The sequence below is a fragment of the Xyrauchen texanus genome, chromosome 41, assembly GCF_025860055.1.
Source record: "Xyrauchen texanus isolate HMW12.3.18 chromosome 41, RBS_HiC_50CHRs, whole genome shotgun sequence".
In the NCBI taxonomy this organism is placed as follows: domain Eukaryota; kingdom Metazoa; phylum Chordata; class Actinopteri; order Cypriniformes; family Catostomidae; genus Xyrauchen; species Xyrauchen texanus.
Genome location: NC_068316.1, coordinates 11,409,536 through 11,427,947, shown reverse-complemented (window position 1 = coordinate 11,427,947; position 18,412 = coordinate 11,409,536). Strand labels below are relative to the sequence as shown.

The window sequence follows — 18,412 nt, the reverse complement described above, 5'->3', positions numbered from 1 at the left end:
TTTTATCATTAGTAATGAAATGACAGCTAAACAAAAGCGCTACCATGGAAGAGAAATTATGTTCTCAAAGGAGATCCAATGCAGGAAGTTTGTTCTTCCAGAATTCAGTAAATGATTTATATTTACAGATCTGAAATTTTTCAAAAAAGTGCATTTGGTCTCTAGTTAGAATGCTAATGTTTAAAAATAAAAAGTTAAGGGGGTCTGGGTAGTTCAGCGAGTATTGAGGCTGACTACCACCCCTGGAGTCAACAGTTCGAATCCAGAGCATGCTGTGTGAAATCAGCCAGGTCTCCTAAGCAACCAAATTGGCCCTGATGTTAGGGAGGGTAGAGTCACATGGAGTAACCTCCTCGTGGTCACGATTAAGTGGTTCTCGCTCTCAATGGTGCACATGCTAAGTTGTGCATGAGTCGTTGAGAATAGCATGAGCCTCCACGTGCTGTGAGTCTCTGCGGTGTCATGCACAATGAGCCACATGATAAAATGCACGGATTGACTTTCTCAGAAGCGGAGGCAACTGAGACTTGTCCTCCAACACTCAGATTGAGGTGAGTAACTGCATCAAAATGAGGACCAAGTAAGTAGTGGGAATTGGGTGTGCTAAATTGGGGAGAAAATGGGATACAACATTTTTTCAAGCACATTTCTAAGTTACCTGACAAAACATTGTTAGAGTCTGTGACACAAAACACACTTGAGAAAGCGATCTATATGGTCCTTCCACTGTTGAAATAAAAGTTTAATAATTACATGAATATTCAAATGAAAATCAATAAATCCACAAGAATTTGCAGATTATGAATCCAGTGATTGATGTGCTTTAGTAATGAGACTCATTGTGTGAGCAGTCAGCAGCCTTGCCCTTTGATCTCACGTGAGCTGTTCATTAGTTCACCTGCTGCTGTCTAATATAAAATGGGCTAATTTATTGGTGTAGAAGTGGATTTGTATGTCTGAGCTCTGTATGGCAATAAATATAATTTCTGTGAATAAAAGGAAGACCGTTGAATGTTCAAATTTTAAGAGATCCTAAAAAGTGCAATTCAAGTGGCATATAAAGATATTCGCTCCTGGCTTGAGACGCAGACGTCACCTAGGCGGGGGGTAATAAAAAACCCCATTCATCCCGAGGAGGGGCATAATTGGCTTGACCACATCTTGAAACCACTACCTAGTGTATGCGGGGCAATAAACTCACTTCTGCAATCAGCGTCTTTTAACTCCGAGCATTATAATCCAGCTTGATGCGCACTGTCCCACTGACATAATGGGCTAGAAAACTCTCCAAACATGATCACAACACATCCACACAGATTTCGCAAAGCACATACTGTTGTTTTTAAATAACTAGAAAGTGAGTAAATCCTGTTCAGAAGCCATAATTAATGGTGCAATGATCGAATCCAATGTGAGTCAGAGTTGCGCGTGGTGCACCGGAGGAGGTGACGGAACCAGCGAGCACTTGGATCTGAATCACTCAGCGCACACTCTGAGTCCGACGGGACACTTGGTGGTTGCGGTGTGCCTCGGATTCATCGGAACTTTTGGGTTTCTCAACAACACGCTGGTTCTGATTCTGTTCTGTCGCTACAAAGTGCTGCGCTCGCCCATGAACTGTCTTCTGGTGAGCATCTCGGTGAGTGATCTGCTGGTGTGTGTCGTCGGCACTCCGTTTAGCTTTGCCGCCAGCACGCAGGGACGGTGGCTCATCGGTCGCGCGGGGTGCGTGTGGTATGGCTTCGTCAATTCATTCCTGGGTGAGTTTGGACGTTAAAATGATGTCAGTAAACTCGTAAAGCAGGTTATGCATGCATCTGCTTTAGTTTGGTACTTTTCAAGCGCTGGGATGACTGAGGATATTTAACTGCACTGTATTGGTTTGAAAGCTGACATTGCCTTAGTTGGCTGGCAATTGCAAATCTATTGTTGCATCTATTTATAACATAATTCAGATTATCCAATAACCCAATGTAATAACAGTATGTAGTGGATATCTTCCCATTACGCAAATGTGGAATGTAGTGTACTTGCAAGGAATTGAACCTGTAAACCAAGAAAATCGTTTAATCCTACCTGATGTATCGAGGTTAAGATAGTTTTGTTTTCGATATTACACACATTCAGTGATAAACGACGATAACTCCTAAACGGCTTAGCAAATACTTTCCAAAATAGTATTAGGCTACTAAAACGTATAAAGCTAATAATATTCCACAGGCTTGTTTTCATTATTTTCACTCGATAATATGAGCATTGGCATGAAAAACCGTCGCAATGTGAGTTTCCGCGGGAAGAGTTCCTCTTGGGCATAGCGGTAAGGGACCATGGAGAAAACGCAATTTTCCTTTTTTTTTTGTTGTTGTTTGTTTGTTTAATGTAATAGCTTGGTGTGTGAACTGCATGTCCAAAAATTAACTTACTTTTTGTAATATTGTTTTTTTTTTAAGGAGATAGAGGCAAGAATCCAGCATCATTCAACTGAGGAGAACTGGGGCTGATTATGCCAAGTTTTAATTTATGGCCCCCCGGTCCAATTATCTTTTAAAGTTGAGATCTACGCAATCTATTTTCATTGATTTAAGACCCTTTAATAACGGCTCAGTTATTTATAGTCAGATTAATTCAAACCCACAGCACAGATCTGGTGAAGAATCCACTCAACCAAAACATGTTTGCTGAACAGTGCTGTTTAAAGAGACAGTACCATTTTAACTTCTGTTATACATCATGTACACGCAATATAAATACTACATATTATGCATACAAAATGCATATATTTAAAGGGGCCACAATAAATTATGAAATATGTATTTATATGAAGTATTTATTTCAAACACTTTAAATATTGATGAATTTAACAAACACAGCAGGCTCCTGCAGTATCTATGCAAGGGTTTGGTGAAATTTCACAAAGAGTTCAGGCAGTTTTGGCTCATGCTGCCATATCTTTTCAACTCATCTGAATGATGGGGTGCGTTCCATTCAGAAGTGATTATTCCTACACCTTATTTCCTTAAAAGACTTTACCCTCCATTGTGTAAGCTTTGAAGGGCTGAAATTTGTGGGGATAAAAAATAGTGGTCAATTGGTCATTTTTGGGGAAATTCTGTTTGGAACAACCCTACAGCTTCGATACATTATCATTCTTCCATCGAAAAACCCAGCAAAGGCATCATCTATGCCTTTTCATAGTGTCCAAAAATCCCCTAGACCAGGGGTTTTCAAAGTGTGGGGCACACCTCCTCATGGGGGGTGGCGCAGAGAGTGGTAACATTTTTTATTAAATTATATATATATATATATATATATATATATATATATATATATATATATATATATATGTGTGTGTGTACAGTATGTATTAACTTTAACTATTATATTATATTTCAAACATTATTTAAACAGTTCTGAAAATAATAATAATAATAGGCACAAAAAAAATATTTATAAAGAATCTTTGTGACGATTCTCTGATATTTGTCAAGCCCAACAATAAAGCAGACATGACGCATTAGTGTGTAATTACAATAGAGCGGTTTCTGAGACCACCAAATTTGAATCCTTCAGTTTCAAGGGTGAAACCCAAAAAACGACAATACAATGAGCCGTATTTAAGTTTAGGATTTACATGGACAGGTCAGTTGATGCGCCACGACCTTTATGTGTCGTCAGGAGAATTTAGTTAATGACAGTGTGCAGCCTGCTAAACTCAGCAGACACCTTGACACCAAGCATGCTGAGGTAGCGTGAAAACCGCCTGAGTTTTTCCAAAGAAAACTTCAAGCCTTTCAAGGTCAGAAAAAAGTTGACAGAGAATTTGTCAAATTAAATATAAGACCACTAAAGCTTCATATCACGATGTGCTGCATATTGCTAAGGCCTTCACAAAGCCTACACAAGCCCTTTAATCTTTCTTTCTTTCTTTCTTTCTTTCTTTAGTACTGTAAAACATGTACAAATGTCTAACTTCAAGCATTTAAAACAATTTTTAACTTTCAGACAAGGTTTTGTCTGACCAACATTATGGTATGTCTCGACAAACTTAATCAGTACTTTTGAACCACACAAAGTAAAAGATCAATATTTTTCGGAATTTAGGACAAACATGCAGTTATAGCAATGAATAGTATAGTAAATATTTTTGTTTGGCAGCCCTTTTATACAAAGAATAAAGCTTAACCATATAAAGCCTAACATATGAATGAATAGTCAGAAAATTATATATTTTTTATAAACTTTTTTTTTCCTTTAAAATAATGACATTTTTAGCACATGTTGCTTGAATTCAGTAAATATTAATGATATATCAGTAACTTGAAATATCAGTAACAATAGAAATGTTATTGTTAATTTTATTTGATCAAAATCAGCAAAGATTTCACATAAAAAAGATCAAAACATGAAGGTAGCTTATTTTGAAAGTCATGTATCAAATACGATATGCACTTTGTTATAAGGTTAAAGAGTTGCTAAATTTTTTAAATTAGAAACAGGAAGGCAAAAGAGGGCTGGGGGCACTCATGGTCACAGGGACCTGTTGATAAGCTCTGGGGCCCACATATTTAAGCATATATAAACATTTGTTTTCAAGTTTGGTGCAACGTGAGACCTTGCAGCTCAGGGCCCCCTGATAGTCAAGGGCCCCTGGGCATGTGGCCCCATTGTCCCAGTCCATAATTCACCTATGAGGAGGACAGTGGGCAACTTTCACAACCTTTCATTTTACCCCTACTGTTTGAATAGGGAACTATAGGTCCAAAATTAACCTTGTTTTTGTTGAAGGACATAGAGGCATGAAACCAGCATCATTCAGTAGAGGAGGACAGTGCACAACTTTCGCAACCTTTCATTTTAACCCTACTGCATGTCCAAAATGACAAAAACAAGGTTGATTTTGGATATGCAGATTGCAGTCTTTTGCTGATTAATTGCACCTATTACAAAGATACTTGTACAACAATGCTAATATAAAAAAGTTTTTACTCTAATAAATATTTTATTGCATAATATTTCATATTATTTCATAATATTTTATACAAAAGTATTAATTAAAAAAATAAAATAAATATATATATATATATTAGGTGTGGCGTGAGTGCGAGCTGCGAGGTGACTGTCTGTTCCAGAATTCTATCGGGTACTTGAAGGGCAGCCGGTACAGTTTCTGATCCCCCCCCCACCCATTATGATCCTTATACACATAATATGCAAATATGTGTTAAATGTAATTAATGAGTAATTGGATCATTGATTCAACTGATTAGTTAAAAACTGCACCTGCGTTTCAAATGTGACAAGTCAGCCTCCAAAGGGCTTTTCAAAGGGAGAACAATCATGATACCCATTCTGTAAGATCTCTTCAAACTGAATTGAAAATGGTGAGTTCAAAATCAACATTATTTTTGAGCCCAGGGGCAGACTGGCCATAGAGAGAACCGGGACTTTTCCTCGTAGGCCAGATGCAAAATGGGGACGAACGGACAAACACTATCCTCACTCAACAACATTTGGGCTGGTTTTTATTTCCAATCGAGGGCTGATTTCTCTTCCCAGTCCGCCAATGTTTGAACCCCACACCTTTTAGCTCTACAAAGATTTTACAGTGGATGGTACAGTCTTAGAAAGATACAGGGCATACAGTATGTAGGGATGATCACTTCTGAATGGAATGCAACTTGTGTCCTTCACAACGGTTTTTAAGACATTATTTACTCTTTCCTGACCATGAGTGTAGTTCATGCATGCAAGTTTTCCATTAAAATCATACTCAGTGTCCCTGTCATACAACTTCTCTCTCAACAGCTGTAACATATTTCTACTAGCTGTAGAAAATCTGTAGAAAGTACTGTAGTTCTACTAAACTTATTAACACAATTGTACTATTTTAAATCGGACCATACCCAAACGCTCCTTTTAGGCTTTGTATCATTACACAAAACATTGTTTGGCCTTATCGTAATTATATATGGTCCACTGTGTATAATCAATAGAGAACTGGCAGTCAGAGACAACTCGCATGAGACCGTACACCTGCACTTCACAGTATTCAGTGAAGTTACAGCTGCCAACAATTTCAGGTATTTTTAGTTTCCTTTGAGGTTATCTGGCACAAATGGCAGTAAAACATACAATGATTGAGAAGGAGATCAATCATTGTATGTACGCTATATTTGCAGTCCACACAAAATACACTCTAACCAGACTTTGCCTGTGTGCTCTTCTTTGTAAACAAACCTTTGCTGGCAATGAGGGTCTGCAAGCAATTCAGGTCTGCAGCTATTACTCATAACACTAAGAGTTATTGTATTGTCTCTGTTTCTCTCTTCTGTTTGTACAGGCATTGTGTCTCTTATCTCCCTGGCAGTGCTCTCTTTTGAGCGCTACTGCACTATGATGGGGACCACGCAGGCCGACTCTACCAATTACAGAAAGGTAGCCATGGGTATTGCCTTTTCCTGGATGTATTCCATGGTTTGGTCTCTTCCTCCACTGTTTGGATGGAGCCGCTACGGTCCTGAGGGCCCCGGCACCACCTGCAGCGTCAACTGGGATGCCAAGACGGCCAACAATGTGTCTTACATCGTCTGTCTCTTTTTTTTTTGCCTTATTCTTCCCTTCATCGTGATTGTCTACAGCTATGGCAGACTACTTCAGGCTATTACACAGGTAGGTGTCAGACCCTTTTATATCTAAGATATTAAGTTCAGAGCATATAATATAGGTTAATATTAAGCTCATTATGCCTCATTTATGAGTTAAGCTACTCTTACAGCTTTGGCTTAGATGTATTTTTTAATTGCATATTGTAAATGATGCATGGTAAATTTAGACAGGCAGCTCGTTGGAGTTAAGAGAGTAATTAAATAATTTATTAAATAATTTTTCTCCTTTTTAAGTAAAAATGGCAGGTAGCAAATTCAGTGAATGAAACGTAATCTTGGGATGCATTATTTGTTCCACACACAGCATTCTGAAATGTGAAGTGTGTAACTTATCAATCTTAAAAACTTTCTTCCATCCTATTTTAATATTTCCCCCAAAAATTGAGATCTGTTGATCTTTGGCACTTTACACATTGTTCTGTTCTTCAGTTTAAATTAGCATAATATTCACTCATTCATTACAAGTTTTTTAAATTACCTTTTTGCCGCATTATAGGAATTGTTTACCAAAAAATTAAAATTCTGTCATCATTTACTCACCTTCTTGAATTTCTTTCTTCTGTTGAACACTAAAAGGAAAAGTTAGCCCAACCTGATCTCACGACAAGTTTAAGAATAGTAAGAAATGACTCCAGCCAGGTCTCCTAAGCAACCAGATTGGCCCGGTTGCTAGGGAGGGTAGTGTCACATAGGGTAACCTCCTTGTGGTCTCTATAATGTGTTTCGCACTCTCGGTGGGGCATGTAGTCAGTTGTGTGTGGATGCCGCAGAGAGTAGCGTGTAGCCTCCACACACACACACTATATTTCTGTGGTAACACGCTCAAAAAGCCATGTGATAAGATGCATGGGTTGACGGTCTCAGACGCGGAGGCAACTGAGATTCGTCCTCCGTCACCTGGATTGAGGTCACTATGCCACCACGAGGACTTAGAGCACATTGGGAATTGGGCACTCCAAATTGGGGATAAAAAGTGAAAAAATAAAAGAATAGGACAAGATGGTGAAATCATAAAAAATCGATTATGTACCACGGATAAAGAGACAGGTGTGGATTTGAAGTAGCGTTTTGATGATTTTTCATAAGTTTAACCCCAAACCTAAACCTAACTATAACCATAAAATGTAATACCACCATGAATTGTTGTGAATTTTCATGATACCGTATTGGTTAGCCAGAATGTTAGCCTAAGTTTCAATTCACTTTTATTGTATGGAACAAAATGTTATGAAAGTGAAAGGTGACTGAGACCGAGACATGAGGGTTAATAAATTCTTTTTGTGTGAACTGTCCCTTTAATTGCTGAAACTCCCAAGTAATTCTCTTAGCGAATAGCGTAAATTAAAAACTGTTTGAATTATTTGGCTCATAGCTTTACTGTGCTCCTCTATAATTTCCATTTAGGAAACAAGGTTAGCTCCTTTACAACCATTCACCAGGAGTTGTCCTGCGTTTTCCAATGTCGGCAGTCAGCATCAATTGAAGATTATTCTCAATGTATTGCGTGAGACGTTTTGAATGCAGATGAAGCTTGATCGTATGTTGGGTATGATGAAAATCATGTCAGGATTTGCATGGAGATGGGTAGAAAACAACATTTTGAAACGAGCCTTCGTTTTTATTTAATGTCCCCTGAGTGGCCCAGTTTTCTGAAGTAAACAAAACGCAAACACTTTCAAAGCTCCAACAATTGCTTTCTCCCCACCCCTCGCCTATTAGTTAACAGGGGCTACCGACTGCTCACATCAAATGCACTGACATAGCAAAGTGCTTTGATTTGCAACTGAATTGCTTTGGAAAGCAACAATGAATGAAAATCTTCTCTGCTTCTTAGTAGAGAACAATGTTGGAAGAGATGTTTCAGCACACAAAGACTTTTCACGCTTCCTAAGAGATCTAAATTCTTGTTGATTCAAATTGGACCTATATACGCATTCCAATTTGACCTTCCTAAATAAGGTCGTTAATGCTTTTCAAGAGAGTAAACTTCACCCTTTTTTCACATCATTTAGCACCACCAACCAGAGTCACCCAGACCCTGTCTTTGCATGAACGTGAGCAGTTTCTGCATAAACATTCTGAAATACTCTTACTGTGTGTGTGTGAAGCCCTGCTAAATCTCATTTTGGCCTGAAGGTTATCAATAGATACATGCACAATGTGATCCACACCTTCATTCTGGTGGGTGTCCCTTGGTTAGGTAATCAACAGCATAAGCTTATTTAAGATTCTGTAATGTGACTTAATTGAGTGTCTTCATGTACATGTGTGTGTGTGTGTGTGTGTGTGTGTGTGTGTGTGTGTGTGTGTGTGTGTGTGTGTGTGTGTGTGCGTGTATGCCTTGTGTACTACAAAAACATACAAGGCCAAACAATCCACAAAGCTCTCTTACTGTATCCTTTACAGCATTCCTGAGACATCAAAAAAGGCTAAATGATTCAAATGATAGGACTCCATTAGACTATACACATTCAGCTAGAGACCTTTCTGTGGAGCTATTAACATGCTTTGCCAAGCAAGGTCAACTGCAAAATAAAGAAGGGTTCCAGTAAAAAGACCTGTGTGTGGAGCTGTGATTATACTATACATGGCGTATTCTATTATGTAGGTCAAGATAAGACTTAGCGATAGACATCAATGGTGTGATCTGTCCCAGTGGTATCAGAAAATACAACAGATACATGCTTCAGCATGCCTGATAACCTTGATCATGGGCTCTCTTGATAGAGGCAGGAACAAAGAGAAGCCTGCAACATCCTGAGCGGAAATCATTTCCAATTAATGAGTTAAAACAGTCCACTAGGTCGGAGGGAGGGAACCACAAAAGCATTTTCATTGAGAACCATCACTGGGCTTATGACCTTGTTACCTAAAGATTAGATCAGTGGTTCCCAAACGTTTACAGTGGCGTACCCCTTCACAAATTCAACAGCTTTTTGCGTTCCCCCTCTCTAACGCATAGATAAAATAGTCTGTTTAACACAATTATCTTTGTAAAACTCCCTTATATTAAACAGGATATATTTATAACATGTTTTGTACATGTTATATTAATCGTACACATACTGAATAAATTTCTTACCGATCGAGATGGGAATGTTAGGTATGATGTAACTGCATAACTTGAAAACTCCCCCCTCATCGCGTCGTGGTACATAATAACAGCGTTCGGTTCTGTGTCTGGAATTGCGCATCACAGCAGGTATGGCATTGCCGGCTGAATTCGAGCATTGCGTGTAAGTATCTGTGCAATTGCGCGGTCAGCTCAAGGTGCTTTTTTATGTCACATTTGACACTGTTAGCAAGGTTGAGGTTGAGCTCATTTGCTGAAAAAACATCATGCAACAATGTAAAAACAGGTTTCTACCATGCGAGCAAATGTGATTGAAACATATTGCGTGTGAATATGGAAAATTATTTGGTGCTGCTGAAGTCTTGACACCTGTCATCAAAGTATCAAAACTCCCTATGCAGTTAACCTTAAATACAAATTGCGTTATAAACTGCAAAACCAAAAACTAAACTAAAATCATGGACGACTGACATGTGCGTGTCTGGTAAATCTGTGAAGTATTTTATTTGCTATCACTAAGCTACGTCACCTAGCACTGGACTGGGCTGACGAAAAAAGATACTTGTGTGATGCAGGACGTATGAGTAGATGCATTTTTTTAAACCGCAAAAGATTCGAAAGATAGGTTATTTCATTGCATATTTTTCTGACCTTCATGACACAACCATTTTGGTGTTTCTACACTAGAGAGCACAAAAAATAATTTGTATCTGTGAGAAATACATTAACTGCAGTTTTGAATGTTAGATTAGACTGTGATGAAATTTAAAGAATGGTAAATCTCAGAATGTTTTTCGCGTACCCCCATTGTCACATCACATACCTCCAGTTTGGGAAACACTGGATTAGATGAATGATTACATGTAGGCACACACAGAGTCTTGGGGATTGAAGATTAAGCTCTGTATATAATTTGTGGAACTTTTTGACCAACCAAGGATCCAGTTGCAGGGGAATCCCTTTTGGGAAGAGTACTTTGGTACATACTAATAAGGCTGGCCATAGAAACTCATGTCCTCTTCTACTTTAAATCTATTCAGACATGTTTTGTAAGTTTGGTTCTCAGGTTTGTGTGCAGCTTGGTCCGGCTGTACCAAATCAAAGTGGTTTTGCACTTGAATGACCCCGTGAGCAAGGGGTGTTTGAACTACTGCTCTCATGCACTCTCATGAACTCACACAGGAGAGCAACAGTTTGTCATGATTTTTACTAAATAATAAATTAGATTTAGTTTTGTTTCTCACCAAACCTTATCATATGCCTTCAGAACAAGGCACGATTCACATGGAAACATTTATTAGCTTGAAGAGGTGGTCACCATTGGCTGCCATTGTACTTTTTCCAAAATTTCTCCCTTTATGTAACAACAAAAAAAAGAAAGTCATAAGAGGTTAGAATATAACTTCTTTATCTAGTGTCAAATGAGTCTGGCTTGATGTCTGTACAGCTGCACATTTCCTAAACCGCTTGACTTTCACTTACTGCCCCCTGCTGAAAACAGATTTTACTTCAAGTTTTAATGGCTCCATTAGTTGGAATTTTCCTGTATTATTTTCTCTGTACTATTTTGGTGAGAAGAATAGCATCTAACGCTATTCTAAGATGTGGGTTGGCGCTGTTTTGGCGGCAAGAGGGGGACCTACACAATTTTAGGCAGGTGGTTTTAATATTGTAGCTGATCGGTGTAATTAATCACACTGGATTAGCACGTTAAATGACAGCCCTAATGGTCCATTTTGGGATAAATAGATTAAAAAGAGGTTAATGGCTGTGGCTGTAACTTAAGCCTTAATTTTTTAATAAAGGTCTTCAATATGTCCTGATATGACCTACTGTTTCAACAGAAAAAAGTCAACACAGGAAAGTAAACTGCATTCATTAAGCAATTTCTTATGGTCTTTAAAGGTTTAGTTTAAATTATTTTCTTTTGAAACCCAAATAACTTAATATCTTTGTGGAATGCAAAAGGAGATATTAGGAACTGCCCTAGTCACTATACACTTTTACTGAAAAAAGCTTTTATGCAATAAAAGTGAATGGTGAATGAGTCTAACATTGTGTCTAACATCTCCTTTTGTGTTCTATGGAAGAAAGAAACTCAAAACAACACAAGGGTGAGTAAATGATAACAGAATTTTCATTTTTGTGTGAACTATTGCTTTAAGTGCTGTTTTAATTATTTCAGACTGTATTTACTGGCACTACACTTGTTCAATAGGAAATGATAGATTTATAAACCTATTTTGAGAATATGCATCGACTCCTGACACAAAATAATTTGCATAATGGTACCCTGAAGGTAATAAAATCATTCAATTTGATCAAAGGCAATTTTCCTAATCCTCTGACTTCAATTTGTTTGGATGTCATTTAGCACATAGCAATTATAAGGCAAGTGTTGCATTAGATCAGATAACTAAAGAGCTGTAGCCACTGTATAAGAGCGATTTTAGCTCCTCTCTCTCCTGCTGGTATCGAAGATGGAATACTGATAAGCTATAAATCAGTTAACACCCATATGTTTATATAAGATGTGACTCCATGACCGTTCGATGCTGTAGAGTCTGACGGGACAGGTGCCCGATATATTCACCCTCTGATCTGCTATATCACAGAAAGAGCTATAAAAATGCCATGTGATGTTATTTTAAATAGTAACTAACTCTTTTGCAGTTTGATTAAGCTGAAGGCTTTGTTTAATTGCATGCATCACACCTCAATCGATTTGATAATGATTAATGCATATTTGTGATCAATAAGACCACGAACCATGGCTCGATTTCACAGAGCAGATAGAGAGGGTTGCTTTGGTAAACTCTACCTTTGGCAAACTGCTACGGTCTGAATGTCAACTAAGAAGGCCTGTATGCTTTGTCCCTGTGTCCCCCAGAGGGTGTCACACCGTTATATAAGTTTGAATGAAGACATGACAGAGTTGCTGTACTCTCAGCTCATAAAGCTACAGTTACCCTCCCACCTCCTGTCACTCCGCACAGCCATTTATAATCCCATCCAAAATGTCACCCAGTTGGGGGGCTGACTGCCTTCCAAAAGAAGTACTCGGACACGGTCTGTCTCTTTCTGTAAACTCACGCAGTGTGTGAAATGGAGTACGCTATGAAAACAGAGGGAGACTGAGCAAAGGACGCTTAAAAATTGTCTGGAAAAGCCCAAAGTTTTACAGTGGATTTTCCACACTCGTTTTTGGGCTATCTTTTGAGACAGTGAACTGTCCATTTTAGAGAGAAAACAAAGTACATATCTGCTACTTGACACTTTTCAGAGTTATTTTGAGATCTCTGAAAAGTTTGGACCTGAAATATATCTTTCTAGGAGCAAATTAGCAGATTAGTCATTTTGGTTTAATTCAGTAAGTTTGATGTTTGAGGTGGTAAAGTAGAATTGAAGGTTTTCTTCAGTTTGCTGCATGCCGTCGTAACTTTTCAGGCTTTCTGATTTGTTTTAGGTGAGTGGCTTTATGGGTCTCATATTAGCTGCACTCTCTGTTCATTTTGTTTTATTTGTTTTGAAGTTGAGCTTGACTGCTTACAATCTAATTAGTAACAAAGCAATCCCTTGTAATTAGAAGCCTTCAAGAGACTAAGTGTTTGACAGCTTTCCCCCACTTTGTCAATGAAGTGAAGCTTTCAGTTAATTTCAATTTGGGGAGTTTTTAGATTGTAGGCCAGACTTAAAATATATTTACTCTAAATGAGCACACTGTCATACTCAAGACAATCATGAACTGAAGCAGCAATTTTCTGTTATCCAAACTGTCAGTCCAGAATTGTTATTAGGACGGATAGAACTGGGTGATTCTCACGAAACAAACACTTAAGCACTCTTAAACTCAACACACGCACACACGTGTTGGTGCAGCTATCGTTATGAGGACACTCCATAGATATAATTATTTTTATACTGTATAAACTGTAAATTATATACCCTAACCCTCACAGAAAACTTTCTGCTTTTTAAAATTTTCAATAAAACATTGTTTAGTATGTGATTTGAATTGTGGGGACACTAGAAATGTCCTCATAAACCACATTTATAGCATAATACCCTTGTAATTACCAGTTTATAACCTAAAAAACTGTAAACCAATTAAACCTGCCCACACTCCTTAACAAAGAAAGCTAGAGATCTGTCACATATGTATTCTGTTACTATCAACCCTGTGCAAAAACAAACTACAATCTACGAAAATCACTATAGATTTACTCTAGGATTTCACTCTATAGAGTCTATAGAGAATAAAATCTATAAAATGTATAAACCTCAAAATGATTTTTTTATTTTTTATTACGTGAGAATTATCTATCTACAATTTCAGCATGCTACTGCAACTTTTGTTGTGGCATGGACCCTTTTCACATATCCAGGTTGGAGAGTGGAATTAGACATAGCAGGGTAAACTTAAAGCAAATTTTTGCTTACCAGCCAAAAAAAAAAAAGATTACACTTTCACAGTTTAGCAAAAGTAGATAAAAATATAGAGCTCAGGGTAACAGCAGTAAGAAGAGAGAAATAAGCAAAATTTTCGGTCACTCCCTCATCAACTGTGTTAGAAGCCTCATCACAGCAATGGTAACTGATTTTTTTTACTTATTCCAAGGTAATATAATACAAAGTACAATGTTATACATTTACACTAAATATTTTTAAATTAGAATTATAAAATGTTTGCTACATTTAGCAGTGAAATACTGTCTTTTGATTTGTTTCATTCATGTGAGAACATTCACACTGTTGTGAGTGAAAAGGTGGATATGACATCATTGAGGATCTTTCCCTTGGAAGCTTAATAAAGGAGCTATATCGTGTTTCAACAGCTTAACAAAAAACTTTACAAATGCTTTGACAGATATAACATAAATCCAATAAATACACAATCACACGCCTTGTCAATTCTTTTAATGAGGTTAAGGTATTTTTTTCAAGAAGTGCTAACCAATGTAGCATCTAACATCATATAGAAACCTACCAGTAATATATTTTATGCCTCATTCTATGAACAGAATCCACATATGATCAGAAAAGGATGTCGCTGTGTACACTTAGATTTATGATAAGCTAAAATGCTATTTCATGCCTTTACATGCATCTTTCACCAGGCACGATTATATTTTATATTCACGTTGGAACATAACTTTTTTCTCTAGTAAAACCTTTGAGATTATGGCAAAGATGTACTGCCAAAAATGTATTCTTAAGGAGAATTTAAATATTGTTCATCTTTAAAACAAGATACATTTACTTGAGTAGCAAAACTGCACAAGATATTTAAGCTTTTCTTTTTTTCAGATAATGTATTTTTACAGTGAAGTTTATTTTCTTTATTTACTTCTTTATAGTCAAAACAAGTGAAAAAAATCTGCCAGTGCTGAAGAATTATTCCAAAGTATTTAGGTTATGTTACTGACTTTGAATAATCTAACAGAAAATGTTTCAAATGACATTTTACAGCATGTATTCTGTAATCTGTAATGGAATACTTTTTAAAAGTAACCTTTCCAACCCTGTTTGTGCATTGCTTGATACTGGTAGCACTGGCTGATAGCTCTTAGTTTACAATTTTATTCTAAGCCTTTTCTCCTCAGACAGCCCTCAGGATGTCACATAATACAGCATACTGTATGTCTCCTGTCACATGGTCCTTGATGCAGCCACTGCTGAAATGCTGTTCTGCACTTCTCAAACAGAAAGTTACAAGGCAAACCCAAGAATGTGCTGCATCCACCACATAATGGAGTTCTTAACAAAACTTTGGGTGGAACATGTTCACATAACTCCTTTCAGTAACAATGCAAGGGTATACAAACAATATCAACCTCTATTTTAGTTCACTTTTCTATTATGTATTAAATCTTATATAATTTATTAATAAAGTATGCCAAATAGGGGATTTAGAGCTCGAGTCCAATCACATGCTTCAGCTCTCCATCATGGACAGCAAGTCAAATAGAATTCTCTCTCTTAAGGATTATATGAAAATGTGAACGTGTGAATTACACCTTGCAATGAGCAGTCGTTGTCGATTGGCTGGATGTTAGATAGATGGAATAAATTCTTAGTCCTTTAGGAATCCTCTATATGAAGGACGGGGTCTTTTCTCCATTATTTGTTTGCTATATTTTATCCTGTTTGTATCCAACCAAGGGTGGCTGATGAAGCAATGCTATTAAAACAAATGAGTCCTGATTCCTATGGGTCGCATAGAGCCAGTGCATCTCCTCTCTCTGTATTGACATGCGAGACTAATGACTATAACTGACAGCTTGTGTGAAGTACAAGTTGGTATGTACTGTTCTTTATGTGCAAACATGCACAAATGGAATACCTAGTGTGATCCATTGTAAAGAATCTTATTGTCAGAGACCCAATGATTAAAAGCTTACATTTGTAAATAATTGAATTCCTCAGGACTGAATGCAATTGAATACCAATTGAACACAAACTTGCTCCAGGAAATTCATGGATGATTTAGAGGATATTGGAGTTCAATTATACAGTGTTTGATGTACTAAATGTAATCAAATAAATGTTCTCTTTTAATAAATCAAACACAAAAGCTTCTACGCACCAAGTAAAGGATGTAATAATACTTTGATGTGTAATTACAACAATTGTCTCATCAACATTTCTTCACTCATATTTATTTATAATGCATGAATAATTTTTTCTTAGCAACTACAGTATACTATCTAAAAAAGAGCACCACAGATTATTTCTTGTATGTTTTATATGGATGTTAGATTGGTATTTATAACAACAATCAATATATACTTGACACTGAATTTCATTAAAATTTAATGGGTATGGGGGCCTGTGTAGCTCAGCGAGTATTGACGCTGACTACCACCTCTGGAGTCACGAGTTCGATTCCAGGGAATGCTGAGTGACTCCAGCCAGGCCTCCTTAACAACCAAATTGGCCCGGTTGCAATGGAGGGTAGAGTTACATGGGGTAACCTCCTTGTGGTCGTGATTTGTGGTTCTCGCTCTCAAGGGGGCAAGTGGTAAGTTGTGCTTGTATTGCGGAGAGTAGCATGAGCCTCCAAATGCGGAGTCTCCGCGGTGTCATGCACAACGAGCCACGCGATAAGTTGCGCAGATTGACTGTCTCAGAAGCGGAGGCAACTGTGACTTGTCCCCCACCACCCGAACTGAGGTGAGTAACCCCACCACCATGAGGACCTGTTATGTAGTGGGAATTGGGCATTACAAATTTGGAGAAAAGAGATATAATTACACACAGTAAATGATATTAGCAGTGGAGGAGTGTTTGTATTGCTGAACACACCACCCCTTCCTTAGTTTGAGTGTAAGTAACTAGAATAGAATGCAGACATGAATGTGATGAATTCATTTCGTTGGAATGTTTGCTTAAAGACATTGATTTATGCATGCTGTACAGAAACTGTAGCTTCTTAAAGAATAGAGGGAGACAAAAAATGATAAAGGAAGAAAGGGACAGAGAGAGAGACAGTCTCCCAGGAGCTATTTAAGCAGCTGTACTCACAACTGTTCTGCCCACCTGTCAGAGAGAAGATTTAATGATCCAGTCTACTGTATTTGTTTAGTGCGTGCGAAGACAGATCAGGTTATGCCCCAAATCAATCAGGAGAGGATCGGCGGGGCTTATTTAACAGAGGCAGGTTGGTCTACTCTAGAATTTAAAATTAAGTTTTATTCTTTCTTTGCTTTTCTGTCATTCTTGCCCGATCACACTCCTCACTTATATACTGGCCCCTTTTTACTCTTTCTGTTTCGCTCCTTCTCCGGGTGCCACTCTCGCTAAGTCTGTTTTGACTTTACTGCTTGCTTCTCACTCAGTGTTCTATCTGTCAGTCCAGCCATCTGTACTTCAACTTCAAACTCTCTTTCTCTACTTACTTTTCTCTCACTTACTGTATGTGTGTCTATTTGAACATACAAAGGTATTTTTTCCAGAAAGATCTAAATTTACTTAATGTCATATATATGTCAGTGTTTTATTGTCAACAAAATGTCATATTACAAGTATAACTGATTACAACCGTTAAAGCACTGATATATTGTTAATCACATTTCACTATTACAAATAGTTTAACAATTGCATCTATTTTTATAACTGGTATAAGGTAACAGTTACTGTAATTTCTAAGACTAGTAACATGAAATGAAGCCGTCTTGCGTGAAACTAATATTTGTTGATAATCAATTAGAATTGAATCAGGTGAATTATGAATCAGCAGAATATCAGGTCTACTGGTGAATTAACATGTTTACAAAAGTACCTCAGTCTGCTTACAGGCATTTTCATAAAAGGACTATGTAGTATATTATGGGCAGAAGAACAAAAATTTTCTATGCAATTTTACTTGAATCCAGGAGCTATTTTCTTCCACGCTATTAAAAATAAAATACAAGGATGCCCCCCGAAATTCCTCAACATCATAAATTATAGACTCTGCCCTGCTGATGCCCAACAGTCTACCAAAATCAGGTGTAAATTAGCAAAGGCCTGAAAAGAGTCCATAAAAGCTGCTCTGTTGAGTGTCAGACATCATCTGAACAAAGGAAACTTTTAAGGATAGCACATAACCTTCCTTCAGACCCATCCTCACTAATGTTAAAAATCTGGAAATACCCCCACACTTAATGGTCATCACATGACATGGCCATCTCGA

General features: G+C 37.5%; 1 protein-coding gene across 1 annotated transcript in view; it reads left to right on the top strand.

Annotated features, from left to right (window-relative positions):
* Positions 1 to 1,326: 1,326 nt before the first annotated feature.
* The window catches only part of tmtopsb (teleost multiple tissue opsin b), a 45,547-nt gene continuing 28,461 nt past the window's right edge, over positions 1,327 to 18,412 (top strand). The window contains exons 1-2 of the mRNA XM_052114291.1: positions 1,327 to 1,760; positions 6,341 to 6,669. Coding sequence (XP_051970251.1) covers positions 1,397 to 1,760; positions 6,341 to 6,669 — 693 coding nt within the window. The 5' untranslated portion in view covers positions 1,327 to 1,396. The remainder of the gene's footprint in view (positions 1,761 to 6,340; positions 6,670 to 18,412) is intronic.